This window comes from Trichoderma breve (genome assembly GCF_028502605.1).
Source record: "Trichoderma breve strain T069 chromosome 7 map unlocalized scaffold00008, whole genome shotgun sequence".
In the NCBI taxonomy this organism is placed as follows: domain Eukaryota; kingdom Fungi; phylum Ascomycota; class Sordariomycetes; order Hypocreales; family Hypocreaceae; genus Trichoderma; species Trichoderma breve.
The window spans coordinates 982,782-1,009,814 of record NW_026611594.1 but is presented as its reverse complement, the minus strand read 5'-3'; the positions used below and the strand labels follow the sequence as shown (position 1 = coordinate 1,009,814).

Sequence of the window (27,033 nt, the reverse complement as noted above, 5' to 3'; positions counted from 1 at the left end):
ACCGACGATTCTGCAGACGGCGTCTTTCCGCGGAATCAAGTGTATGTGACTGAGGCTTAGCCTCTAGCAGATTCGGCTTTTTCATAGGCGTATAGGTGCCGATGCGCTTGGCTGATTCAGGGAGGTTTGTGACGATGAGTGTAGCTGTTGAATGGTTCTTTGTTTGGTGTGAGTTCTGTCTGGTGGGAGATTCGGGGATAAACTCCGAGGCGAAGTCCGAATATCTCCACTGACGTATGTAGAGAGATGAGTATTGCCCGAATAGGAAGTAAGCTTGTTAGGTTGCCAAAGCGAACACTCACCCTATATCAATCAGTTGAAGCTTGTAACCAACATTAACATCGTCCTCTTGAAGTAATGCTTTATATTTTATAGTTTAAGCATTTATCGACGCTTATCCAAGTCATATCTACGGCACTAACTACTATCTCCTTCAGACGCACATCTACTCTAAAAGCATAAATAATGTGCCTGCATCCAAGTGCACAGTCGTTGTCCATCCAGTGTAGTCGTTGTCTGGTGTCGAGCTACACATATCTTTCGTGGTCAGTGCCGTGCCAACCACCCTTGCCTTAGACTTCGACTTTTCCTCTTGAACAACCCTGACCAAGAGGGCTCTCTTTGCAGACGGAACTCGAAAGACGACATCATTCTGTTGGACGAGACTCGAGGCGAGACCCATCTTCCGTTGTGTACGATTGCCATCTTTAGCCAAGTATAGCCGGGGCTGGACTGGTGCTAATCGGTCTGTGACTTCCTGTGGCTTCTGCTTCCATTTGAAGGTAGTGGTCTTTGTTACTTGATGAACCCACCTAAAATAGTCTTGTACGCTTTCCAGGTTGCGGGATTGCCAATCCAATGTGTTTCTCTGCTCCCAGACGACAGGACTTGGCCTGTTAAAGCACGCCTTCTCAATCTCGGATTCGTCTGATTCTAGAAGGGCGTGGAGTAATTTATCGTACTCTTGATGAGCTGATCCTAGTTCATCCGCTGGAAAAAGACGTTGTGTAGCAGTGCGCCACCCAGTCGCCTCATCAGGTCCAGAGACGACATCACTGGGCGAAGGCCCAACGCAGACGATACATCCAATTGCAGCTGCCTTGAGGCGGAAGACAAGGGGATTTTTCGGATTGTCGATAAGCTGGGTTGAGTCGACTTGGTCTTTGTGTTCTTTCGAGAGTTGACTAAGGGGATCGCTGTGATTCGCCATGAGGAGGCTCTTCACCAGAGCTCCCATCGGAAGAATCTGGGATTCATCTTTGAAAAGATTCCACTTATTCATAAACTCCATCGTATCCTTCCAAACTTCGTAAAGGGACTTTTTGTAGTCTATCGGAAACTCCCCGGCGTCCGAGGCAAGTCCAATCAGCCCATAGACCTTGTCTCTTGGTTCCGAGCATTTCGCTTCTCTGTTCTCCTCGAGTAATCTCTTGAGAGTGTGGGAGTCGTTATATTTCTCTTCACGGAGCAATCTGTTCAGCCTTAGTGGCCCAGTGGCCCCATCACTGTTGTGCATCGTGATGAGGCGCATGAAATGTTCCCACGAGAAAGTGTTATTTCCAAAGCAGATTCGGAGCTTCTTCGCCCGCCCAATCTCTTGCAGTATCCAGAGGCGATCCCAATAAGGGTCAGTTCGCAAGTGTCTAACCATCTTCTGCTGAGCATTGTTAATGCTCTGAGAGGAGTCCTCCCCTGGCCTCTCGCTCTTCTCTAACTTCAGCTCATCTGTAATTTCATTTTGAAACTCTGTGTACTTGCTTCCCAGCCAAACCACGACGGTGTCGGCCCTGAAGTAGATTTGGTCCATGATTCTGACTTGCCGGTTCCGCTCCTCCACATCACTCTGGTTGATGCAAATGGCGTCGATCCAAAACAGTTGACACGTCTTCTTGGACATGGCCTGACTGCGGAGGAAATGGAGAGCATCTAGAAGATTCTTCCCGACCTCGAATGGGTGGCCGTTCAGGGTGATGGCATCGTCCGCCTTCTCTGTACCCCACATGTATGACAGTGCCTCGAACTTGGGCCTGCTGCCGAAGGTGACTTCAGACAGCGTGCAGACCACAGGGTCGCTCTCGTGTGCGGCCGGCTGTATCTCAACCAGTCGCAAGCTATTCTTGTCAAGCTCTCCCCCTTGATAAGGTAATCTGTTGTCTGTCTTGGGTTTCGTGCTGCCCTCGAGACTTGAGCCCAGATCTGTCCTCCGACGTGACTGATTCGCACTCATGATTTCTCGAGGTAGCGTCAAGGTATACAGAAAAAAATCTTAGAATTAAAGTGAGGTAAATTTTAGACATTGTAGGGGGAAGCTGATATTTTAAGACAGCTTGAGGAGGATAAGCGCCCAACTTATAGCCCCGCGTTGTTAGGTCGGCTTGTTGACCCAGGACGATTGGCGGGAAATTCAGCCTCGTGTAAGGCATTATCAAGGCAGACACATTGTCTCTCATACAAAAGAAGTACAGTGGATCGCTCGTCTGAGAAACCAAGCAGGCCAACAACTTAGTTTAACCTCCTTGGGATTGATGGGTGGTCGGCTGTTACCTGTTTAGGATGTTCATGTAGCTCAGTCCTGAGCAGCTCGAGATGATTGGTATCCAGAGAATCAAGTAGAACGCATATCTCATTTTTTGGACGAGTCTACAATAACTAAAAAAGCAACTCCTTTCTTCTGTATGTGAGTATACAATTGTTATGTAACTTGCTAACAATTCCTCAACGGCATCGCACAAGCCGACAAGGGGACCAAGCCACAGCTTCACAAAAAAAAAAAATCTCTATTATAATCGTTATCTAATCAATCTATGTCGTCTTTGACCGTACATCATCATAGGAAAATACTGGGGAAACTACACTTTCTTCCCTAACTGAAAACCCACCAAGGCGTGTCTCGACATAATCGCCAAGGCCGCCCCCAACAGAAGCGACACTCCACAGAACACAATCAAGCCGGAGAAATGCCCATTCTGATCATTTACAATGGCGCCGGCGATGGGACTCCCGATCAGGACGCCCACAGAGGCTACTGCGTAGAGCGAACCAGTACGTGTGCCCAACTTGCGCACGTCTGACATGGACGCCACCATGGCGGGAATAATAGACAAGAAGCATCCCGAGGCAAAGCCGTACAAGGCGCCATAGACGATCAGCGGTGCATTGGAGCCCGCAGGGAGCCAAAGGGCGAGGGTGACGATGCCGCCGAAGAGAGTGAGGAGAATCATGACATTGAAGACGCCGTAGCGGTCACCCATGTGAGCAGGGAGGATACGACCAAATGTGCTACACCAGGGCTGTTAGCCTCACGAATCATGGCTGGAAACGAAATGCTGTGGGAGATACTCACGATGCCGCATTTATAATGGGGACCAAATAGTCGGCCAGCCTCGTCGACATGCCTTCCGCCTTGGCCTGCACAATGATAAAGGTAAACGGCAAGAAAGCACCCAGATAAATCATAAAGCCGGCGGCAGTTAGAAGCGCAAAAGGCCGCTCAGCAAAGGGCGTCACGAACTCCTTTGCGTCAAACTTCCTCCCCGGCGGAGGCAGCCTCGACTTGACCGTGAGGTTGCCAATGATGAGCAGTCCGAGGAACAGAAATGCTGTGGATCGCATGGCCCAGCCAAAGCCGATATGTACGACGAGGCGCTCGACCATGATGGGCAGGACGACGCCGCCAAGGCTGGATCCGGCGGTGACGATGCCGAAGGCGAGGGCTCGGTGGACGCGGAACCAGGTGCCGAGGGCGGCGATTGCTACCAGCGGATGTTTTGTTAGACTTGATGGATATGGGAGAGGCAATGGGTTGGGTTGAGGATGCTTACGGGCGTAGAAGAGAAACGAGCAGCCTATGGCACTGCAGATGCTCTGAGAGAGGAGAATCTGATAGTACTCTTTGGATAATGAGGTCATCATGAGCCCGAAAACATGAAGAAAGGTGCCTATTAAGACGGGGATCCGGGGGCCGAGCTGGTCAGTCATGTATCCAACGAGGGGACCCTATCATCCATTGATGTTAGCATCTGTATGGGAGTTCAATACAACAAGGGGAGAGGATCAGGCATACCCCGAAGAAGAGCATAAAGGACTCCACAGAAGGAATCCATGCCACGGTGCTGGGAGAGTATGCCTTGAGTTGATGCGATTGGTAGTAGTCTTGAAAGATGCCGATACCTAACAACCAACACACATCAGTTAGTAAGCGCTGCATTGACGGGTTGGACGACTTCAAGGTTCTTTAGTACAATTGATCCATCCGAAACTCGCAAACACGGTGCAGAACCCTCCTAACACAACCATCCACGCTTCCAAGCCGCCATCGGGTGGAGGGCCAAAGTCGGGCTCTGTAGAGGCTCCTTGCGGCTGTTGCTGCGACGGCGCCTTTTCGACATCTGCGGCAGCGTCTCGTTGCTGGAGGTATTGTTCTTGGAATTGCTTTTCGACATCGGTCGAGGAGGCTGAGGAAGCTCCGGGAATTGGAGACGCCATTGCTGCGGCAGTCTTGGAAACGGAGACGCGAGGAGAGGGCGATCTTCTTCTTCTTCAGAGTTGCACGACTGTCTTTGTCCTTTGGCCTCTGAGATCCAGGACGTCGCGTCCTCTATATATCTATTCATCACCTTCTCAACGCCCACATCTCAGGTCTTGCAAACCACGGATTCAAAGAGCAGTTCCCTGTCGCGCATCTCGAGCGATGGTTCCGAATCTGGTTTAACTGTACACCGCCTGACATCGAGCCAATGACGCACAGAGAGCCCGACGACTCCATCGTTTTTTCTCCTCCCGGGAGGGCCCGCGCTTATTACGAACTCATCGGACATAAACATTCAGATCCCTGTCGAATCTGCTCGCTGCTTGGTTCCATGTTGAGTATAGCGCGTGTCATCAAAGTTTCCGCGTCTCCAGCTTTCTAAGCGCTGGTGTTGGTTCATCTCCACTCAGCTCACTCACTTACATCAAATCTCTTACATCTCGGCCCATCGCCTTTTGCCATTGCCATTGTCATAACACGATGCGGCAAAACATTACGAATCAACGTCCAAACCATGGTCGGGATCCCGGGGAAATCAAAGGCTTGTAGGGACTGCAAGAGGCGTCGTGTCAAGGTATTGCTCGCATGCTCCCACTCACTGCCGAGTGCTTCCCTGTCCCTGTCCTCGTCCCGTCTTGTGCCGTCCTGTCTCTGTATCTAATAACTCGCCTCTTAGTGCGACTTGACATTGCCATCGTGCATTAGATGCATCAAGGCCGGAATTGCATGCAAGGGCTATGAGCAGGCGATGCTCTGGGTCAACAGCACTCCGGACCATCCTAATGTCACTGCCATCTCTGTCATAACTGACGCTCAACTGCACCAACGCCAGCAGCAATCTCCATCGTCAGAATGGGTTCGACTTGTCCATCAGCTCCGTGACCAGCTCTCCCAGCCAGGCTACGACACTTCATACTTTAGATCTCAGGCTCTGCGCATTCTTCAAGGCATCTATCTCCCTCAACCACGCATCGCGGCATGCGACGAAAATGGCGACCCAACGCCCTCGTCCTGGATCAGAGCCGTGTGCCAGATGAAGGCTCCAAGTAGCGCTCTCGACCACTCTCTTCTCGCCTTTTGTGCCGTCCAGGTTCGCTTGTCCGGTGACTCGTGCTTGTCTCAGGACGAGACGGGCCAAGTTTACAACCACGCGCTTAGCAAGCTCATTGAAGACTTGGACTCTCGGCAGCCGAGGAGTAGTGACGAGATGCTGGCTGCCATCGTGGCCTTGTCAACATGTGAGGTATGCTTATAGACTCTTCTAATTCTTTGAGAAGAAGTAGACATTGTGGCTGATGCATACAGCTGTTTGTTTTCCCCACGGACTCAAGCTGGAGTGCCCATGCGCAGGGTATATCCGAACTCCTTCGCAACCGTGGCGTGCCAGAGCAGGCCACGGCGAACTGGAGAAGCTTATGCGTGCGATTGTGTATAATATGCGTATGTGTAACTGCTATATCACCAACATCGCAGTCACGTTAACAATCTTGCTGACCCTGAGCCCCCCTGCTAGGTTATTCAAGGGTTGGGGCAAAGACGTTCTCTCGGTCTCGAACCAGATAGATGGCGTCGTTTAATCGGCCCTTCCGGTGCCGACGACTCCTTCGTCCGAATGATGCATATAGTCGTCGAGGTCCCCTCTATGCTGCAAGAAGCACATGCAATCCTTTCAAGCGGCAACAACCCCTTGGCTGCCTCGCAGCACAGCGCCCGCCTCGCACAAAAGTTTGAAGAGCTCGACACTTGGAGACAACTTCGCCAACGCAGAGTAGCACCTGACCCCTTGTACTGGACCGTCATGTCCAGGATGGATAACCCGGCCGACGAGGGTTACGCAGATAAGCTGTTTCCGTTTGCGCTGATGTTTTCGTCTATGGGGAGCGCGATTCAATGGATATTTTGCTCGACTGTTATGCTGCATGTCGTCGAGGCAGCCTTGCTCCTTGAAGCGTTGGAATTTACCACACCAAACCGTACTGGCACCATATCTTCACCACCGTCAGACAACATCTCAATGCTGGCAGAGGCAGATGGGCTGGCTCGCATGCTCTGCCAGAGCATCGAGTTCTGCTACCGCAACGACAACGGCCTCTTTGGACCGCAAGCGACGTGCTCTACGCAGTGGACCCTGCGTAGATACTTTCGTCGCCGCGGGCTCGTCAGGGAGTTGGAATGGTGCCGGAGGATCAAGGATGTAAAGGGCCCGGCGTCAAGGTGCGGTATCGATTTAATGCAATTTGGGCCTGACTGGTAACCGGGCTTTGTGCGCGTTCTTCTTTTCAACATAGCTCTCCTTGCCACTGAAACTCTGATGAGGGCAAGGTTTTTGGCTTTGTAAAGGGTTAGAGATTGGCCTCAAGGCTGTTAACACAGATAGACAGCAACGTTGATGCAATTGCGCAAAATGATTTAGCCCACAAGCCTTTTTGATGTAATAGCGGTGAACAATGGCGTCGAGACTGATAACCACTGTTCACACCAATCAACACAAACTCCAGCGTCGGGCGCGCGTGGTATCGTCTGAGATGCAAGGCCATGGCAAATTATCCGAGAGCTCTCGGTTCAGCGTTCCGCTAAGGAACAGCTTTCTATATAATCTGCTCAAAGTAGCTCAAAATAATAAGTGCCAAAATTGAATAGACATGTGATCTTCGGCTTTATAGTCTTCTCGGTCGTCTATATATCCGACTCCTTGACTTCCTGTATCTATCCGACTCGCTACGGATATACATGTACATTAGGTAAACTAGGTCCATATTCTATGCCTAGATGTTGGCGGGTTTCTATGTCCCCGGTGGTCGATCATGTCAACAAAAAGTGTAACAAGACTCGTATTCTCTTATTTGGAATATGATTCAACCACCTTATTGTCAAGGGAGTGTGAAACAGAATATTTTGTCTTCCATAAGAAAAAGCGGCCTTCGCAGGACTCCGCGAAGACCGCCTCGTATTCCCTTTTCGGTATACGAGCCAATAACCTCTTAAAGGTGGATCTATCTTGTTTTCAATACAGTGATTCATCGCCAACTATGAAACTAGATGTAAATCTCTAAATCTGTTAAGATCCGTCCAGTTTCACTACTAGGTCGCGCTATTGAAGAGACCTAAATAAAGCTGAAGCAATAAAAGAAACAACCCCTCATCATGGCAGCACAAGCTTAGAGTGTTATGGAAAGCTGTCTTCAGTGCCACGACCCTTTGCAAAGTGGGTACATTGAACAAGCATCATGGCGAATAGTATTGAGATAAAGAGAAACAAGGGAACCTTGACTTTCGGTACAAATGATAAACGTGGCAGAGAGAGTAGGTTGGCGAGAAGATAGGTGATACTTAGGGGAAAGAGAACCACTGGAGAATTCGAAATTTCTAAGAATAGATCAAATGCCCCAAAACCGAAGAGATCTACTGAGCAACCTCTTGCAGAGAGATGAAACTGTCAATTACAAAGCCCGAAAACAATAGGCGACGCTTGGGGAGCAAAGGAACTCCCAAAGAGTTGCATTTGCCAAAAGTTCTGACCACAGGGCTGACAAACTACCTCAACCCCAGAAGAGGATTAATAAACTCGCGTGGGGAGATAAGGTTATAAGTCCGAACCACTGAAGATCCTCCGAGTATAAATAACTCTTCTATTCTATAAGTGAGTGAGTGAATCATCACAAAGCCACTCTCCACAAAGACCTAATCAGCACGAGATCCTTTGGTAAAAAGCTTTGCAAGCTTCAAACCATGGCTCCTTCAGAGCACACTCTTCTTGTCACCGGCGCCACGGGCTATGTCGCGGGCCATGTTATCCACCAAGCCTTGACGAAAGGCTACAATGTTCGAGCTTGTGTTCGGTCTGAATCGGCCAGAAAAAAGATTCTTGTTACCTTTCCCAATTACGGCTCACAATTGTCTTTTGCTCCTGTCAAGGATATAACCAGCCCGGAGTTCTTCAAAGATGCATTTGCCGATGGTGCTGTAACGGGTATTATCCACCTTGCCTCGCCTGTTCACCTAAGCCCAGAGGATAACAAGCGAGACATGCTTGATCCCGCCATTAACAGCGCCAAGTCGATTATTGAGGCGGCCAAGTTGTTTGGTCCCTCCGTGCAGCGTGTCATTAATACTTCTTCCATGGCAGCATTGTTGGATGTCTCTAAAGGGCTACGACCTGGTTACACGTATTCGGAAAAAGACTGGAACCCGATGACTTATGACGAGGCTGCCGAAGCTGATCCTCTTTCAGTATATTGTGCCAGCAAAGCCCTGGCTGAAAAAAGCATGTGGGAATTCATGCAGACCGGAGGCGACAAACCAACGTTCTCATTTGTTTCTGTGAACCCTTCTATGGTTTTCGGTCCGGACTATTATCCCATCACGGACCTCGCGGGCCTCAAAGCCTCCGCTGCAAGAGCCTGGGCACTCGTTGACGCCAAGGATGTTCCTCCTCCGGATTTCTGTGGGGTTGTCGACGTGAGAGATGTCGCAAAGGCATTATTGAGTGCTTTTGAGATTCCTGAGGCCGCTGGGCAGCGCTATCTCCTTGCGAAGCACTTTGAATGGCAGACTGCTGCAGATGCTGCTCGTGAGGCGTTGGAAGAACCTGACAGAAGCAGAATACCGGCCGGGTCGCCTGGTTCAATGGACAATGGAGCGTGGAAGTCTGTGACTTATGGTGTTGACGGATCCAAGGCTGTGAGAGAGTTGGGTTTCGAGTATCGACCGTTGAAGGATACGATGGGTGACACTATCAAGCAGTTGATAGACGTAGAAAGGAAGATCGGAAAGAACTAAGCTTTGGCGTAAACTATTTGCAACTCATGGAGAAATGTGTATATCATCACTTATGTTTTCCACGATTGTGATAGAACCATCTAGTCTGTTTTATTCTATCCTCTATTGTCTGGGCTTGAAATTTGTTAGCAATCTGAGCACACTCTCTCCCTTTTTGGGGGCAAATGGGAGCCCACAATATTCGCCTGGTCTATGTCTATTGGTCAACAACGCGCGTGTCATTGCATCCAATGCAACCGACAGAGGATCCTTGGCCGAGCTGCGCCAAATATTCACTATTGCATAAAGGATTTTTGTTACAGATTAATTGAAAAAGCAATTAATTGAATCGTTCAGAAATGAATAGAAGTTATAAGATGCGATACCACAACTTCTTCATACCCCCTCTCTCAGCTGAAGTTAGAGGATGAGGAGGATGGTCAAATTGTAATCTGAAGCCAGCCACTTCATGCCGCTAATGCGTTATAGACCAAGTAGGATCTGCAAATCTGTGGATGTACGTACGTTTATTTTGAGAAGCTTCCAACAACACTCGTTTCTATCGGTAGTACAACCATGGGCACATGTATATAGAGCGCGAAAAGGGGGAGAGCACAGACGCATACTGGGAAGAGAGTGCGGTGATTTCTGGCAATAGAATTCTAAGGATGCTATATGTCCTCATGAATCTTTAAGCCTACTTCTCGGTGCTATTGTCTCTCCCAGTACACAAAAGGCAGCACCGGATGGAAGGGGACCGTTGCGGTAGTGTCATGCTGCCTTACATTGACGGCCCGTGACCTGCTGCATGAGTTTCTCACACCTACAGCGAAAGACTTTTACTTTATCTGGCTCAGTAAAGAATTGCTGGATGATATGTACAGCCAAAATTATGAACATGTATACTAATGTACATAGCTAGAGCCTGAAGAAAATGGCAGACGGGGAACTTTGGTAAAGATATGGACCCCGGCATGATGAAATAGATATACGCGTCTCTCAAAAATTGATGGTCACTTTATAATAGCAGTTTCTATGTTTTTAGTAATCATTACATGTGAGATTATTTCTCATCCGCTATTCAGCTACTCCGCTAATACTTGGGGTTCAGCTGGGAAGTTTGATACCCCATGTCTTCAAGACGACATATTCCCAACTTCTCATCCGCAAGAGTAGACAACTCAGACACCTCAACTCTCTCGCATTGTTCAAAGTAGTGCTCAATTTGCGTAGGAGTAATCGTAAAGGCATGAGTAATCTCATCATAGTCAGTATCAATGGTGATATCAGCAAGGATATCAACATTCTGGTTAATAAAACGGTAGCATGCTATTGAAATTGGTTCTGAAGCATGGTGCCGAAGTAGTTGAGTGAAGAAAAGAGCTTTGACATGGGGCTTGCAGTTGCCTATTCGACTCAACTGTCGAGCGCGATCAAAGAGTTGCTGCTCATTGCCCTTAAATAATTGCGCAAGGCGTTCAAAAAAAAGTTCGACGAGATACTTGAGATTTACCTCCATTATCACAAACTTCCCTGATAGAGCTGTTAGCTCCAAAGGCTCCTTTCGAAAAGTTTTTTTCTCGTGTGTTAATCCTGATGAGAAAACTATATAGAGAAGATCAGAAAGCTCAGTCATTGTACTGCAAATTCCGTAGGCACCATAATCGGTGTTTTCAATGCTTATGACAAAAGATGTGCGTTTGTCTAAATCTGGTCCTTTTTCTAACGCCGCTACTAAATCTCGCATAGAAGAAGGCTGTATTCCATGAGCACTGAGTATGTCAATACATACCCTTTTTATAGCCAAGCTCATGATAGATTCATATGTTGCAAATTTGAGGGTTATATTTGCACATAGTGTCGTTCCAATATCGTTCATAGGCTTAGGTAAATTGTACAAGCATATGCCAGCAGAATCCACATCGCCATAAAAAGACAGAATCGATTCCTGCGCATCATCATAATATAGACCAGACCGGCAGTTGTCTTCTCGAGTAAGTAGGGACTCTCGAAGAAGGCACGTAGCGTGAGGTACCCCTTTTCCCTTTACACGCGAGTGCATGAACTCTTTGACGACTGGGTTGTTGATGAGCAGCAAATCAAAACTTGGACGAGGATACCACTTTGGCCGACAGTCCCATTGTAAAAGACCAGATTCAAATAAATCATTGGAGGCATTCAGAAGATGCATAATCGCCATGTTCTTCAAAGCAGAATTTTCTGCTAGTAGTTGAGCCAATGTCGAGCAAAAGTAATGTAGTGGCGTATTACATTTTATGAGTATCTGATCAGCATGCAACTTTCCAAATTGTTGTATAGTCCGAAGTTGGCAGAGCATTGTGGTTCCGAGCTCTAGACCGGTGCTCTGCGCCTTACTTTGAGCCAAGATGGTTTTTCCAACTTCGGATTCCTTGAAAAAGTCCAATACAGTTCGGTGAATAAAGTTCACACTTGTTGTAATGTATTCACTCAGCTGTGAAAATTCTTCTTTTATTGCCACAGAAACCGGGTTGATATCCATCCAAAAGTCGTCGTCGACTTCCCAGACGGGTTGAGTGATGCTAAGAAGGCCAGCAGTTCTGATAGAAATGTACTTCACTGTATCCGCGCACTTATTGCATATTTCCGAAATTGATAAATGATATGCTTTATTCAGCATATTTTCTTTAATTTTCTCATTTGTGGTGAGCATGAGTTGGAATGGAGTCAGGTCCCAACTATAATATTGCATGTTGTGTGAATCATGAGCCTTTTTGTACTGTTCACATAGAGACTGATTCTTGATGAGGAGGCTGAAATATCGCACTGCTTCCTTTTGATATATATCCTCGTCATCGCCAAGTCTGCTCCACATATCTGCATAGAGCTCCTCAAGTCTAGATGGTAGCTTTGATAAGCGTAAGTGTAATTCATGTTGCTCATCGTTGTTCCGAAGTCCTCTTTTAACACTCTCAAGGGCTAAAATGAGCCAAAGATATACTCCCTCGGCTTTCTGGACAAGCAGGCGTCTTAATTTCTGTAAGAAGTCCGACGGATATCTATCAGTATCAGGAATCCCTACCGATGCGAACTGTAGCATATCATCCTTGGTCAATTCGTGAAGTTTGAATCCGTCATACTTGGAGAACTTTTCCAAAAAGATATCTTCACTCCGGCTGGACATGCAAATCTTGATATTTTGTAGACCAATAAAAGAGTCAAGAAATTGAAGTATTTCCTCAGTCTCAGTCGCTTCATCAAGGCCATCGATAAGAAAAAAAATCGATCGTTTGCACTGTAGCAAAATGGAAAGGAATATGGATTGCAACTCTGAGATTTCCCAGTCTCCTATATGGTCTTTGTTTGTAACGAGCAGAAATTCTGACAGGACGTGGTCAAGAAAGTCATAGTTGGCGGACAGCAGCTGGTAGATCAAAGAACATAGAAGGCCCCTTAGATTCTTTTGTAGGATATTTCCTGGCTTCCAGAAGAAGTGTGAAACAATTAAAGTATTGGGACTCCATTTATCAACTCCTCTCTGTGTGTTTTTATGCTGAAGAAGAAACTTCATAAGCGTGCTTTTGCCCGCCCCGGGCTTTCCCTGAATCCAGAATATTCGCTTATCGGATTGAAGCCATTGGATGAATTTTCTCCAAGTAGCTGCTGAACTTGAAACTGACGCGTCATCCAACTTTTCATCTCTATCAAGTGACTCGAATATCGAAACATAGGTTGCTTCGTGAGCAGGTTTAAGCTCAGTCTGCCGGGAATTCATAGACTCATATTTTAGGCTGCCAAGGAGGCGCATCCTCTTCGCCTCTTTATTAGCACCATCGTGAATATCGTTAATTGACTGTTTCACGCGTGCTTCGGATTGTTGTATATGTTGTCTTGTCTGGTCGCCATCACGTGCCATGAGATTCGCCATTTCTGTGTGACCTGTCGCAAGCTGGGAGATGAAATATTTCATAGTATCCGAAAGCGTTGTAAAATCCTCGTGCCGTTGAAGTTCAATAGCATCGGATTTTGTACTAATTTTGTGGAATTGTCAGCATGTTAAAGCGATGAAAATTGAAGAACTGGCTCACCATAAACGAACTAATATATGCGTCTCCAACGTTTTTTGGTATTGGCAAAATTGTTCATAAAGACTCGAAATCTTTCTTTTATGACTTTTAGATTTATATCCGGCGATTATTGCTCGCAAAGTGTCTCCAGGCTTATGATGCTTGGTGACTTGTTGTATCTCTTTTTGCAGCTCTTGCGCGGCTTTGCTACATTTCTGAGCAATTGCGTAAAGTTCTTTTTCGTCTTTGGTCTGCTGTTGCATATGGCTAGAACGGCGTTTCATATCATCCAATAGAACCTGGATAGATGCTGTGTTTTCCTCCATCTGGCGGTCAGTTGTCGGGCGGCCATCATAAACATCTTTGCAGAGGGTCAAAACTTCTTTGGTAAACGAGATGACCTGCATAATGCTGCAGACCATCGACAAAGCCTCGAATCCAGACATTATGATCGCAAAATTCGCGTCATGCACAACGGCTTTGAAGTTGGGAGCTTGGAGATGCGAGCGGGGAAGAGAATGCCTAGAATGCCTAGAGCCTTGCCTCACATTTCAACGTCGTGATTGGACAAGTATTTATTCTTGCGGTCTGGAAAGCGAAATGTACCGATATGCGCTATCACTACCTAGTAGTAGTCTACAATATCCACCTGCATTCGATCCATTCAATAATCAGAGCCAGAAGGCTGTAATTATGGTTGATTATGATATTATTATAAAGCCGGGGTGCTCTGCCCAAATGTCAATGATAGGATTAGCATCAGCCGTCTGTTTGACCCCAAAAGTGTGAGGTCGCGTGAGTCAGGCGGTAAGATTTGGTGTCCCTTATTCTCTGGTTACATCAACATTAATTAAACTATGCGTCTTATATTTTATTGAGCTATGCCCATGAGTGAATTTTAAACTATGATTGTATATCAAGGTAAATCTCATCCCATACATCCCTACGCGGTCTATTTAGACATTTGGATCAGGATTTTCAGTATTCGTACCTCCTTCCTGGACCAGGATGCGCCCGATTGAGGCTGAATGGCGAAACTGGACAGCAGCTAGATACTCGGCGTCCTCTTTGAAGCATGCTTCCACATCTGCTTTCGTTGGAAATTCCAAGATTACCATTCGATCCTTATATATATCTCCCTCCATTGACCAAACCTCTTCACCCCGGGTAAGAAATTTGCCGCCATACCGCTTAACGATTGATGGCGACAGTGCGGTGTATTTTCTATACGTTTCTCGATCATGGATTGCCATCATGGCTACCACATAGGCCGGCATTGTCGCAACAAATGCTAGTCCGCTTAGTACGAGTTGGAATGGAAAATATGGGGTGTCGGTGGGTACCTAGGGATGTGCGGAATAGAATAAGATGTCTGGTCTAATGTTATTTTTTTTCCTTAAGAAGTTAGGACTGTGATGAAAAAAAGTTCTAGATATTAGCAATATGAAGTCATTATATATCTTGCGCGCCTATTGTCACTGCTGGGCATGTCAGAGGCGTCCTGTGCAGAATTGTGCAGAATGGTGCAAGGCGTAGCGGGGCACAAAACACATGCAGCAGGGCGTAAAAACATGCAGCAGGGCGTGTAGCAGGGCGCAAACAGGTAGCGGGTAAAACGTGCAGCAAGGTGTTGGAACTCGTAGCAAAGCGTTGGAGCTTGTAGTAAGGCGTAAAACTTGTAGTAAGGCGTAAAACTTGTAGCAAGGCGTAAAACTTGTCGCAAGGCGTTGGAGCTTGTAGCAAGGCGCAGAAAGCGAGGGATGAAAAGCCTGTAGTGCGCCATGGAGTTAGGTAATTCGGTCTGAGCGAAAATATATGGAAGGTAATAAAAGAGACCCAAGACTAATATTAATTGGGAATAATGAGACCGAGACATGGATTGTAATCCGCACTACTATCAAATGCTATTATACTGTTAGTAATAACTAGATCTAGATATTAATTGTTGTAATGTCAAGTACCATCAGCCTGGTTTATTCTGAAGATATATCGTAGAGCGATAGATCTCTTAAAAGTCTGTGTTAACTCAAAGAAATAGTCTATTGCTTGCTTTCATATTTGCAGTAGTATTGACTATAGCTTTGCATTTATTCACTACAACCAAATTGCAAATCTACTTCCACTATGTCCAGCGCAGACTTTGCAACAGCTGTCACCAAACGGCCGCAGCAGGAAGTCGCAATGCCACCTATCGCATCAAATATCAAGTTTACGCAAGCTACTAACCCTCGGAAAGTGCCGCAGGTTGATTCCAACGAAATATGGGCACAAAATGTTTCATCCGACCATATGTTAACCTGCCAGTGGACAACGGAACGCGGCTGGGATGCTCCAGAGATTAAGCCTGTCGCTGATTTGAATATCTCACCGTTAGCCTCGTGCCTCCATTATGCAACACAGTGTTTTGAGGGTATGAAAGTGTATCGTGGGTTTGATGGCAAAATCCGACTTTTCAGACCTGAACTCAACGCGAAGAGATTAGCTATGAGTGCCAAACGTGTCTCGCTGCCGCAATTCGACGCAGATGAGTTGGTGAAGCTGATTATGGCACTGGTGCAAATTGAATCCCCAAGTACGAGCCTAACAATCTTTTACCTTTTGTTTTTGGGACTGACTGTTGATGGCAGAGTGGCTTCAGAAACCAGGGAGTTTTCTCTACATACGGCCTGCGCTCATCGGAAATGATGCTCAGCTCGGGGTTAGAGTACCCAAGAAGGCCACGCTGTTTATTCTTCTTATGTGTTGGCCCGACTTCTCCAAGTCAAACTTGCGACTGCTTACGTCCCGAGGTGATGCCATTCGGGCTTGGCCAGGGGGCTTCGGCCATGCCAAGGTTGGCGCAAACTATGGTCCTAGCTTTGTTCTTCATGACGAGGCTGTGCAGGCTGGCTATGATCAGGTTTTGTGGCTGTTCGGGCCGGAGGGCCAAGTAACAGAAGCGGGCGCCAGCAACTTCTTCGCCGTTATAAGGAGCAGAGAAGCCGGAAGGCATCAGCTTCTAACTGCTCCTCTAGATGAGAAGATTATTCTTGATGGAGTAACTCGACGGTCAGTCATTGAGCTAGTCAAGGCGAATCTAGCCAATGAGCTCGAGGTTGTCGAGTCATCTTTCACAATGAGCGACCTTCAAGTTGCTTGGGAAGAGGGTCGCTTTCTGGAAGCATTCGTTTCTGGCACTGCTGTAAGTTGTAACGACATATATTACTTTAATAAGCATTATCACTTACATTTTATGTTAGTTTTTCATCACACAAGTGGCAGCAATTCAATATAACCACCAAGACCTCGATCTACCGCAGAACGATGATCCAATAGCCACAAATTATGGCTCATCAATCCGATCTTGGCTGCACAATATAATGTTTGGTAAAGAACAACATGGATGGGGTGTAGTGGTTGATATGGAAGCAAGCAATATATCTTACTAGTTAGGTAGTACTGTATGTATTTTATCTTTACGGAGTAAAATACTTTAAAATATTTACAGATATTATATAGTCCCTGTGGGATATCAGAGAGCTGGGTATAAAGAGGAGAGTGGTGAAGTTAAAGAAGGGAACAATCTGTATTTTAGCTACTCTTTAGCAGCTAGGTATCTAATAATGACTGTATTTATCTCTAAACCTTCTAAAATAAAGAGAGAATCTTTTTATAATAAACTGCTCTATGCCCAGTTAAGGGTAGATAGGTTACACTTAGTTATACATAAATCAGGTCTAGAATCGTAAGGATAGCTTGTTAAGCGATGATAGAGCTAGTGACCTAAGGTCCAACTGGCGCTTTCAACCAGGACACAGTGCTCAGGGCATGATTGGCTGGCATGAAAGGTTGCCATCTACTACAGAGCTGCTAATGTCGAGGAGAGGAGATTCTAGACTTTCTTTTCAATTTTTACTTTGGGAGAATTGCGCATGAATTGCGCAAGATTAACTCGTGACGCACCATATCTGCACCTCCTAGTCAATATAGTAGTAGTAGTCATCAAAACTAGGTGGTTGATGGTGGGTCTGCCGCAACAGTATCTTACACGGCGCAGGGCGTGATGCAGGGCGTGATGTAGGGCGTGATGCAGGGCGCGGTGCAGGGCGTGGAGAAATTTTCCTCTTTGTCATGAGAAAACATAGGATAGGAGCTTCTCATATCAACAAACCCCTAACATATTCTTACGTGACGTTATTATTTAGGTAACCTTGTTCAACATGTGATGGAACGTTGTTTGGGGCAGAAATTTCTACTTGCAGGTACATTGGGTGTAGCTACATATCATTCTGAACATTACCTAGGTAGTAGTGTATACAGGTCTTTCTAGCGGGCTTGCTCTATTTCGACTTACGGGCCCGGCAATGTCGCTTCCTCGTGCCATGGCAGTTGTGCAACGGGGCGACGCCTTGATATCAGAGTCCGTCGAGCTACCAGCATTGCAAGAACACCAAGTTTACGTAAAAGTCGAGTACGCAGCCTTCAATCCAACAGATGGTATGTCCCTTTTGAATTGGTCCTATGTCACTCATATGATAACCTTGCACAGGTCTGGCATTTGAGCTGAACGCATTCGGTGATGGGGCAATTCTTGGATGCGATTTTGCTGGAGTCGTGACACATATCCATCCTAACGTGACAAAGCTGGCAATTGGTGATAGAGTAGCTGCTTTGGTTTGGGGAGGTACGGACATACATTAGCGTGCAGACAGTGGTCAGCCTTGCTGATAATATGGCCGTTAGGTGAGATCAAAGGCATAGGAGCATACTCGTGAGTGTATCAAGATCGTGCTCATAGTTGATTTGTTTTAACACGCGCAGTTCTTACTGCATAGCGGACGAGCGCATCTCGTTTAAAATCCCGGCAAATGTAGACTACCCAGCGGCCTGCGCAGTGCCACTTGCGGCGAATACGGCCTGGCTGGCGCTGTTTTCCAAGGATTGTCTTGCAATTAACCGCAACGTATCAGCTACAAAGCCACAGCTTCTAGTTTGGGGCGGAGGAAGTATGCCATCTCTATATCTAAATTCAACCTTATTACTGACTGGTTGACCAGCTACGGTAGGGTATTTCGCAATTCAAATTGCGAAGCTACACGGCATAATTACTGCAACCACATGTAGCCCGCGAAACCTCCAGCGTGCAAAGGATGCTGGAGCGACACATGTCTTCGACTATAATGATAAGGATGTTGTTTCCAACATTCAGGCAACTCTACCCAACATAACCCACATTTTCGATACGGTTGGAAGTGCGACTTCCTCAATTACTGCGGCTGAAGTCATAGGCAGCAGCTCAGGAGCCTTGTGTACGGTCCGTCCCGGCAAATCTAATACTATTGGAGTCAAACAAAACATAAAGGTGACAGATGTGTTTGTGTTCAAAGCATTTCCATGGGCACATTCCTACCGCGGCTTGGTTCAATGGCCAGTAAGTCTTGAAGCTTTAGTGTCCCTTGCGGTATTGCTTTTATCTCATGTCTTCTACTATACTCATGGGTTGCCTCGATTTAGCTCCACAAAGAGGACCACGAATTAAGCATGGAGTTATACCGTCAACTTCCAAGCCTTGTTCGTAACGGGCTTCTCACGACACCTGTTGTCACTCTTCTTGGAGCGCTTAATCCGGATGTTGTTATGCTTGCGATGGATAGGCACCGCAACAATCAGATCTCAGGGCAAAAGCTATATTTCAAGGTGTCCGTGGAGTAGTAATAGAATTGCAGCAAGCAATACCCGTTAATTCCACTTTTAGTGACCAGCTTAAAGGCGACAGCCTTCAAGTTGGGTTAGAAAAGGGGCTGTTGAGCTGTGTGTACCGATTTTTCGGGTGAGCGGTTTCCGACCTAACTTAGAGCCTCCAAGTTGGCTACTGAAAGTCAGACCAACGGGGGTACCTGCACTCTAGCGCTGTATGAACCAAATACTCCATATTTGAAACCTGTAACTCGCCGTAGCAGCTATATTAGACGAGATGGGGGCCTGTTGCGGGAACTGACAAACGTGTCCATCATAGGTCGCAGGCCTAACAACGGCTCTCCAATTATGTATTAACTATCGAAGATGCTAAAAAGACGGCTGATGGTACATTTTGGCTAGGAACAGGCGACAAGTTCCATAAGAGTGCTTATTTACTACACCAGGTAACCGCTGATAAGCAGTTGCCTTGTATCAAGAGGAAATCCGCGGTCTGATAATATAACTTGTCGTGAGAGCCCACAGGGGGCTATGCGTTTTTCGAATGTGAGAGGTAAAGTAAAAAGAGGCGTGGCATTATTCAATCCGCGTCTATTCCAATAAACGCATTTTTGCCACCAGTAAGGGGTAGACTAATCAAGCCTGCCTGCTTTCGAAATAGGTCGAGCCATTGAGGGTTGTCTGCCCAAGTTTGATCCCATTCGCCGTCTGGTCCATACATTATTTCGCTCATTTTCCTTTGCAGCTGCCTGTCAGATGGAACACGACCTTGCCGTATTTCTTCGGATACATAAGCAAGGAGAACACGTTTGATGTCGCCTTGCGAGTGTGGCGACTGAATCGTTACTTCGCCGAAGCCTCTCGCGGTATCCAGCATCCGGCGTTCAGTCAACTCAGTGACCGATGATTCACCAGGAAATATTGGGTTTGGGGGCTCGGCTCGATGATCTGCTTGCGACGCCGAGAAAGGTTCAACAGTGTTACGTTGGTCTCCAATCATGAATGCAGGAATGTCGTTCTCCACAAGGTTATCAATTTGTCGGTCAAACCCCCGGTCCCCTTTCCAATCCTTCATGTCAGCGCCTCTCTTGAAATGGGATGCCAGGTGCTTCTGCCGCTCTTCCCAACTCTTTAGGTTGGTGTCACAGAATCCACAGCGAGACCGAACGTTGTCGATGGCGAAGAACCAACTTTCCATATGCTCATGAAAATCGGAATCATTGTGAAAAAGTCGTAGATGTTGACGTAAATGATCTTTACGCCGGAAGAGACGCTCTTGCAAAGGCCTAGCTAAACAGGCAGAAAAATTGTGTAGCTCTAAGTGATCTGTACTGGGCTCAGGATACTGACAGAACGCACAGTGTATCGTTCCATCTGTGTGCTGTATGACAGGGCCGAATCTTGCACATCTGTAGTGAAGTGAAGTCAGATCGGAACAATCATAAAGAGGCGGCGCACGTCTTTCAGTTCCGTGCTCTCTGAAGCAAAATGGATTTAACTTACTGCCACTGTTCGAGACTCAAGTGTAGTGTGATTTCATGTCTCCGCCAGTCATACTTCGTCTTGAAGGTATCTGTGCAAAAGGTACATTGGTATCTTCTCGCATCGGTGGTATGTTGCGAGCCTATAGGTCTCCAAGTCCCATGTTGTCGTTTTCTCCGCCTTCGAGCATACGCAGAGGCGGACGTCGCGAGGGAGTCCAGTGAACTTGTTGAAACATTAGAGGGTGCCTCATATCCAGCACCGAAACTCAAAGTCGAATCATCGCATAGGATATTGTCCGTGCTATCAAACTCTGGGACGGTGTCAATATCAGGGTACTGGCCATAATGGCTAGATCTGGGGTCGGAAACTGTAGTGTGTGGTGGAAATTGGTTTTCGCCACTTAAGGTGGCCCATCTATCAGTCACCGTCAGCGGGAAGCCAGAAAAGCAATAAGATTTGGCGTTTACCAACGTGTTGTTAGGCTCCCCATCGATAAACCCTTCATTGAAAAACGCCTGCGTTTGTACGGTAGGGTCTGGTACAACATGGTAAGCTCCCTAAACCACATGGATTGCAAATTTGCTATGTAGAGCCAAGTCCAGGGCTTAACTTGTAATTAAGGTAGTAGGACTTCTAATACTGACCTAGAAGATTAATGTTACGGGATGGTTCGGCCTCATCAGGGATCCCAGATTTAGTAATTGAATTCCTCTCCATGAAGGATGCACCAGGGTGAGTAAACATGGCCACTTTACAGCGCAGCTGTGAGAATGGGCAGTGTTTGAAACGGGCCGGGGGCGTGGGCAATTAAACCATAACGGAAGCAAGATAATCCGGTACTTGTATGAAATTAAAATATGCGCACATCGTTGTGTGCTTGCTTCACATTGAGCATCGGGAAACCCCCGTGGAGAAATCAATCAGATAATACCGTCGTGCTTGTTTAGAATATATGCACTTCATCGCGCATTGAGAAATGAAACACTTAAATATTAAATTGTCTAATCTATAATTTCCTAACGCTTTTTAAAACTCTGCTTTCAGTCTGTAGGTGTGGCCTTAGGACCACCCGGGCTCCAACCAGGTAGATCCTTGGCCACCATGGCGAGCGACACGCACGACTGGGCAACACCCCCGATAACTGTATAAGTCAAATCAGGATCCATCAGCTTAGACGCGCCAGTTGTTGCATCAGATACGAGGAAGATCTTGTTCAGCTGGCCCTCAATGTCGCAGACGAAGGGATAAAAGATGTTTTGAGTGCTGTCCATTGCAACAAGAACCGTCACCCCAGTGCTAGTGACTGTAGGGAACAGCATAATCATCTCGGCACCGATGGGAATAGCATCCCATGTGCCCAATCGCAGACGCGAAGCACCCACAGCAGAGATGGTGCTGGGGAAGTAGTACAGAATTCGGCCGGCCGAGTCACCGCTAACCATGGGCCTAGTAAGATCGGCTACAAACGTGGTGTCGTTGGTTAGGCTGGTCAGTGACACGGAGCTGTCAGCTGAAGAGATGAACAAGCTGCCGTTTACATGAGGGTTGATCAACAGGTGACCGGTTGCGTCGTGGATAATGACAGGGGCAGTGTCGTGAGCTGAATCAGGAGAGCTGGTGGAGGTGCTGATTGCAGTGACATCAGTCGAAGTGCCTGTGGAAGAAGTCGTAGTAGATGCCGCAGAAGTAGCAGCCGCAGTAGTGGAAGCAGTCGATGTAGCATCAGTTGAAGTGGCTGTAGTAGACGTAGGAGCAGCAGAAGGCGTGAAAGTGAGCGTATCCTTGACAAGAACCTTTGCGCTGGCAGTACCACTGACAGAAGCACTGGTCGTCACCGTCGTGGCTCGTTGGACAAGTTCAATCCTCTTGTGCTGCGAGTTCACTTTTACGAAGCTAGCCATGACCCCAGCTGGCGCGGGATTCATGGGAGCTCCGTCGGAAAACTTATAACAGTCGGGAAGGAGAATATTGAAAGACCCAAAGTAGAGGAAATTGACGCCAACGCAGTTACCATCAGATGCACAAGAACTCGTGCAGGTATCAGCACTACGAGATCTGAAGACATCTTCAATCGTTGAGCCGTATACCAAGTTGCAGTTCAGCCGGAATGTTGCTCCGTCTGCCACGCAAAACTGGCCATCGCTTGATGGGCAGCTGAGTGAGGCGCAGTCGGGACCAGCAGGGGGAACAGAAGTGGTGCCACCAGTTGGAGCAGAAACAGTTGCTGTAGGAGGGGCGATAGTCAGATTCTCACCGATGCAGCCGGAAGCAAAAACAGGAGCATCGTATTCGTCGAGAGTGTATTTTCCTTGCTTAATGTCGGAGAGATCGAGCACGACGGTGTTGACCATGCCGACGCTCCAGTGGATGCCGTAGCAGCCATCCTCGGGGTCAGTGTTGACTTCGCCGTTATTGACCTCGTTGGTGAAGTCATATTCCACTATGCACGGAAAAGTCATTATGGTTAGCTACAAATTATTTGAAGGGAATGCTTAAAGAGGGGAAAGGGGCAACTTACTGCTGGCACGAACACCCGGGGTATCGACAAGCTTAATCTCCTTCTCATATTTACCATTGAGGATATTGAGACCGAATCCAAGTGTAATAGGGAGACCAAGAGTGGAGTTAATAGTCAAACTACCGTCAGCCTGAACTGTGTCCCGGATATTTGGTGTCCAGCCTGACTTGGACGAGCTTTTAGGGTTAAGAACATCTAGCTTGGCTGAAAGCTGCGTCCATTGCATGTCAGCACCGACGAGATACTGTCCAACAGCAGCGATGTCCAAATCTGCAGACACTCCAAGAGACAGCACAGGGCCAATAGTGAGAATATCAGGGATCGACAACCCGGGCAGACCCACGGACAGGAAGTCGTACTGCTCCTTGGGATTCCACTCAGCAAAAGCGTTCATGCCGAGGTAAAGACCAACGTCCAAGCTTCCATCCAAAGAAAGCTGGGCCTTGGTGAGGCCGTTGATGAGAGAGAAAGAAGCGCTTCCGTCAAGCTTGAGCTTACCATTGGCCTGGCAATCAACACACCAAAGCTCAATGCTAGGCTCCGGATCCGCCTCACCAATGATGACACCCTTAATCTTGTCGATGGCTGCGTCCTGAGCGTCCCAGTACTCGCCCTTATCAGGAGTCCAGGTGTAAAACTTGAAGCCATCACCCCAGGGAGAGTCATCCAGCGCGCTCTTTGGTGGGGTAGCTTGCACGGGAAAGTCAAACGATCGGTCATAGTCGCCCGTGATGATGAATGTCACGGCTGCAAGCAGACCCTTGGCAAAGTTTTCAGCCGTATTGAGGATTGTGCTTCCAAGATTCTTCAAGTTGTTTACAGCATCGTTTGCAAGATTTGTGGCGAGATTTGCGATTCCATTGCCGATCGATTTGGCTTCGTCCTTGACCGCATTGTACGCTGTAGTTGCGGCGTGATCAACCCAAGCAACGGCTTTGCATGCAAAAGAGGGCCAGCATCTACGCTCAAGAAGGGCTCGGCTCTGAAGGTCGCTGAGTTGGACTCCGGGTATGACGGCTGCGAAAGTCGCCTGTTTGAATGTTAGTATCTACAGCCTAGACATTGAAGAGATGGGAGCAAGGTAGGTATGTACTTACATCAAGATCTTCATCTGCAACAGAGTAGTAGCCGAGTTTGTTGTTAAGACGGTAATCGAAATCAGGGCCGCAGTAAATGGCTGGCAAACCGTCAACCTCGTTTGTGCTAGGCGCAGTACATCCATACGCGGCCGCAAGTTCAGGATTTGGCTCAAGAGTTGGCACAGAAGTCTCAATGGAACCAAAGTCGACGCCAACGTCCTGAGCAATGTCGGCAACTGACTTCATAGAGCCTGAACAGCTCACAGACTTGGTCGCGTCATCAAAGGTAATATGAGTAGCGACAAAATAGACATAGTGACCGTCTGAACTGCAACTAGAGGCAGCAGTGATGATGATGAGGGTGTTGCTGCTGCCCTCAGCTTCAGCCCAGGATTCTTTAGCGGCATTATAGGCTTTAGCTCCATCGAAGCTGACAGACAGGCTATTATCTGAATCACACTGGATATTGAGGATATTGATAGAGTTGTCAAGTATAACTGAGGGATATTGAAAGGTGACATTAACGCGGACTGTGGGAGAGTTGACCGCATCTGGGTCATCCGATCCTGGCGATGTACTTCCAAACCAGAGCTGCGAAACTTCCTTGGGAGTGATAACCTCGGTGCCTGCAACATCGACGTTTGGGGGGGCTAGTGGGCGAAGAGTTACAGTTGGCTGAGCTGGAAGGGTAAGGGGTCCGCTCGGGATTTGGGCGGTGCCGCTCGGAGCTGGAGAACCAGTAGTCTGAACACCGCTTGATGTTGTGGTGTCTGGGGGACTTGTTGGAGCATCAGTAGTGCTTGTTGAGCTGTCTGAGCTAGAGTCTGTCGTGGGCGTGGAGGCGGTCGTGGTCTCAGCTGGAGGAGAAGTAACAGCAGAGCTGGTGCTGGAGGAGCTGATAAGCGTATTGCTTGAGGTAGAGGCACTGGTAGAAGGCTGAGAAGACTGAGAGCTAGTCGATGTAGACGAAGCTTTGGTGGTCGATGATGTAGTCTTTTGGGTAGATGTAGATATGCTTTTCGTGGTGGATGTCGAGGTTGTTTTCTTCGTGGATGTCGATGTAGTCTTCTTGGTGGAGGTAGATGTAGTGTGAGTAGACGTCTGCGGTAACTTGCTGCTGAGCACGGCAATCTGACCATTCGCGCGCGTTGAAGTCTTTGACAGCGTCTTCTTCAGCCAGCATTCACCATCATGGTAAGCAGCAGCAACACAACCGCTCGTCTGGTCACACCATGTAATACAGCTATTGAAGTTGTTGAGCTTCTTGGATGCCATATCACCGCCGGCACGGTCCACGTTGCAAGCGACAGTAAAGCTTCGGCCGCTTGGTTCCTTCATCTGTTTTCCGTTTTGGCTCGGGCAGAGAGAAGGAGGAGGGCTAAGCGCAGAGTTTAGCACGGCGAACTGGCTGCTGGTTCGTGGCGTAGAAGCTGTAAGCTTGCTCTTCAGCCAACACCGGCCATCGTGATAGACAGAGGCAACGCAGCCGGTTGTCTCGTCACACCATGCAATACAGTCTCCAAAGTTGGCCAGTAGCTTATTCCTCAGATCACTGCCAGGATGATCAGTATTACAGGAGACGGTAAAAGTTCTACCACTTGTCTCCTTAATCTGCTGACCGCTTGGGCCTGGGCAGAAAGCCGGAGCAGCTGGTAATAGCGAAGTCAACACAGCAGTGCTGGCTCCAGTGCCAGCGACTCCTGATTGTAAAGATTTCTTCAGATAACAAGTTCCAGACCGCCAGGTAGCAGCGACACAGCCCTTGGTTTCATCGCAGAGGAGGATGCAGTTGGCAAAGTCTAATGTTTGTGTTGACTTGATGTCGCCATGGGGATGGTCAACTCCACACTGAATAGTAAAGTACCGCCCATCTGGCATCCTCTCCCGACTGCTTCCATCTGCCGGACAAGTAATCGGAGTCGGTACATATTGTGTACGAACTGCGCCGGTCACTTTGCCATTTTTGACAGCAGCATTGACAGAGGACTTCAGCCAACATGTCTTGCCGGAATAGGAGACGGCTCGGCATGAAGCCTGGGTTGAGCAGACATTGATGCAGTCGTGAAGGCTGTTGGAGGTAACCGACTTGTAATCTCCGCCATGATGATCGAAGCCCGTCTCTACAGCGAATTGAACGCCGTTGTTCGCTCGGAATGTCGAAGATCGGCCAACTAACTCGTTGCTTTCGACGATCGGGATGGCATGGCCAGCTGCCTCAGTCGCCAGAAGAAGCGCGATGGCGCTGGCGAGAATAGGGCGCATATTGCCGAGCAGTTCTTGCGATCTCAATACTGGAAACAGTCGTTGATTGAGTAAACAACTGGAACTGCTTGAATCCCTCTCGAGGGTTTAGCACGGGTCTTACTCTCATATATCAAGGCAGCCTTCATCCGGTCATGTTCCGTGGAGGCCGTTCAACAAGGCGCGGAATTGCATGTCTGGCTTTGGGTCACGACCCTTTCCATAAGGCCACTCCGAGAGTAGCATCAAAACTATCGATAAAATCATCATGTGTTTTTGAGGCCATCGTGAGCGTAGCGCCGAGACTATTGACGGGTCCCATAAGTTTCTTGCAATTTCGGGAACTTCGCATGGATATTTGTTCAGCTGAATGCTTGTTTCCCCACAGGGAGACTAGAATTAGACATATTGGTGGCGGTGGCCTATGAAGACTTCAAGACATCTGTAACAGGGGCCGACCCGAGGGTTCCTGGATCAATCTAGACTTCAGGAACCCCAATCTCTCCCAATCAACTTGCACGGCGTGTGCGGACCAGGCCGAAACAATGGCCAGTAGACTTGATACGGAGTAGCGTATTGCGAGCAAACATGAGAGAAAGAGATTTCCGTGGGGCTCTACTAAGCATTTTCCTTGTGCTAGTAGTGATGCTAGTGGGAATAGTGGTCATATCGGTGGCGAGTCAGGGTCCAGCCCGAACACCG

General features: G+C 47.7%; 10 protein-coding genes across 10 annotated transcripts; 4 read left to right on the top strand and 6 right to left on the bottom strand.

Moving 5' to 3' along the window:
* Window positions 1–445: 445 nt before the first annotated feature.
* On the bottom strand, window positions 446–2,227 carry T069G_11419 (heterokaryon incompatibility protein (HET) domain-containing protein; the record flags this gene model as incomplete). Its single annotated transcript, XM_056178624.1, has 1 exon — window positions 446–2,227. The coding sequence occupies one exon, from the start codon at window positions 2,225–2,227 to the stop codon at window positions 446–448; it is 1,782 nt and encodes a 593-aa protein (XP_056023498.1).
* A 622-nt stretch (window positions 2,228–2,849) lies between these two features.
* Window positions 2,850–4,485, bottom strand: T069G_11418 (major facilitator superfamily domain-containing protein; the record flags this gene model as incomplete). Its single annotated transcript, XM_056178623.1, has 5 exons — window positions 2,850–3,279; window positions 3,344–3,752; window positions 3,822–3,996; window positions 4,064–4,170; window positions 4,242–4,485. 5 exons carry the CDS (start codon window positions 4,483–4,485, stop codon window positions 2,850–2,852), a joined length of 1,365 nt encoding a protein of 454 aa, XP_056023497.1.
* Window positions 4,486–5,042: 557 nt separating this feature from the next.
* T069G_11417 (fungal zn(2)-Cys(6) binuclear cluster domain-containing protein) lies at window positions 5,043–6,782 on the top strand (the record flags this gene model as incomplete). The annotated part of the gene is made up of 5 exons (XM_056178622.1): window positions 5,043–5,102; window positions 5,205–5,327; window positions 5,403–5,771; window positions 5,834–5,968; window positions 6,042–6,782. The coding sequence occupies 5 exons, from the start codon at window positions 5,043–5,045 to the stop codon at window positions 6,780–6,782; spliced, it is 1,428 nt and encodes a 475-aa protein (XP_056023496.1).
* A 1,475-nt stretch (window positions 6,783–8,257) lies between these two features.
* On the top strand, window positions 8,258–9,307 carry T069G_11416 (NAD dependent epimerase/dehydratase family domain-containing protein; the record flags this gene model as incomplete). The annotated part of the gene is made up of 1 exon (XM_056178621.1): window positions 8,258–9,307. The coding sequence occupies one exon, from the start codon at window positions 8,258–8,260 to the stop codon at window positions 9,305–9,307; it is 1,050 nt and encodes a 349-aa protein (XP_056023495.1).
* A 1,072-nt stretch (window positions 9,308–10,379) lies between these two features.
* Window positions 10,380–13,778, bottom strand: T069G_11415 (NACHT domain-containing protein; the record flags this gene model as incomplete). Its single annotated transcript, XM_056178620.1, has 7 exons — window positions 10,380–10,592; window positions 11,079–12,078; window positions 12,139–12,302; window positions 12,348–12,884; window positions 12,942–13,056; window positions 13,120–13,296; window positions 13,354–13,778. 7 exons carry the CDS (start codon window positions 13,776–13,778, stop codon window positions 10,380–10,382), a joined length of 2,631 nt encoding a protein of 876 aa, XP_056023494.1.
* Window positions 13,779–14,288: 510 nt separating this feature from the next.
* T069G_11414 (uncharacterized protein) lies at window positions 14,289–14,609 on the bottom strand (the record flags this gene model as incomplete). The annotated part of the gene is made up of 1 exon (XM_056178619.1): window positions 14,289–14,609. One exon carries the CDS (start codon window positions 14,607–14,609, stop codon window positions 14,289–14,291), a length of 321 nt encoding a protein of 106 aa, XP_056023493.1.
* An 847-nt stretch (window positions 14,610–15,456) lies between these two features.
* Window positions 15,457–16,760, top strand: T069G_11413 (amino-transferase class IV domain-containing protein; the record flags this gene model as incomplete). Its single annotated transcript, XM_056178618.1, has 3 exons — window positions 15,457–15,904; window positions 15,960–16,513; window positions 16,572–16,760. 3 exons carry the CDS (start codon window positions 15,457–15,459, stop codon window positions 16,758–16,760), a joined length of 1,191 nt encoding a protein of 396 aa, XP_056023492.1.
* A 915-nt stretch (window positions 16,761–17,675) lies between these two features.
* T069G_11412 (zinc-binding dehydrogenase domain-containing protein) lies at window positions 17,676–19,023 on the top strand (the record flags this gene model as incomplete). The annotated part of the gene is made up of 6 exons (XM_056178617.1): window positions 17,676–17,808; window positions 17,861–17,995; window positions 18,055–18,082; window positions 18,133–18,317; window positions 18,369–18,742; window positions 18,826–19,023. 6 exons carry the CDS (start codon window positions 17,676–17,678, stop codon window positions 19,021–19,023), a joined length of 1,053 nt encoding a protein of 350 aa, XP_056023491.1.
* A 565-nt stretch (window positions 19,024–19,588) lies between these two features.
* T069G_11411 (uncharacterized protein) lies at window positions 19,589–21,237 on the bottom strand (the record flags this gene model as incomplete). Its single annotated transcript, XM_056178616.1, has 5 exons — window positions 19,589–20,137; window positions 20,200–20,294; window positions 20,368–20,417; window positions 20,512–21,028; window positions 21,138–21,237. 5 exons carry the CDS (start codon window positions 21,235–21,237, stop codon window positions 19,589–19,591), a joined length of 1,311 nt encoding a protein of 436 aa, XP_056023490.1.
* A 296-nt stretch (window positions 21,238–21,533) lies between these two features.
* T069G_11410 (PAN domain-containing protein) lies at window positions 21,534–26,352 on the bottom strand (the record flags this gene model as incomplete). Its single annotated transcript, XM_056178615.1, has 3 exons — window positions 21,534–22,933; window positions 23,012–24,041; window positions 24,109–26,352. 3 exons carry the CDS (start codon window positions 26,350–26,352, stop codon window positions 21,534–21,536), a joined length of 4,674 nt encoding a protein of 1,557 aa, XP_056023489.1.
* Between the last annotated feature and the right edge of the window lie 681 nt (window positions 26,353–27,033).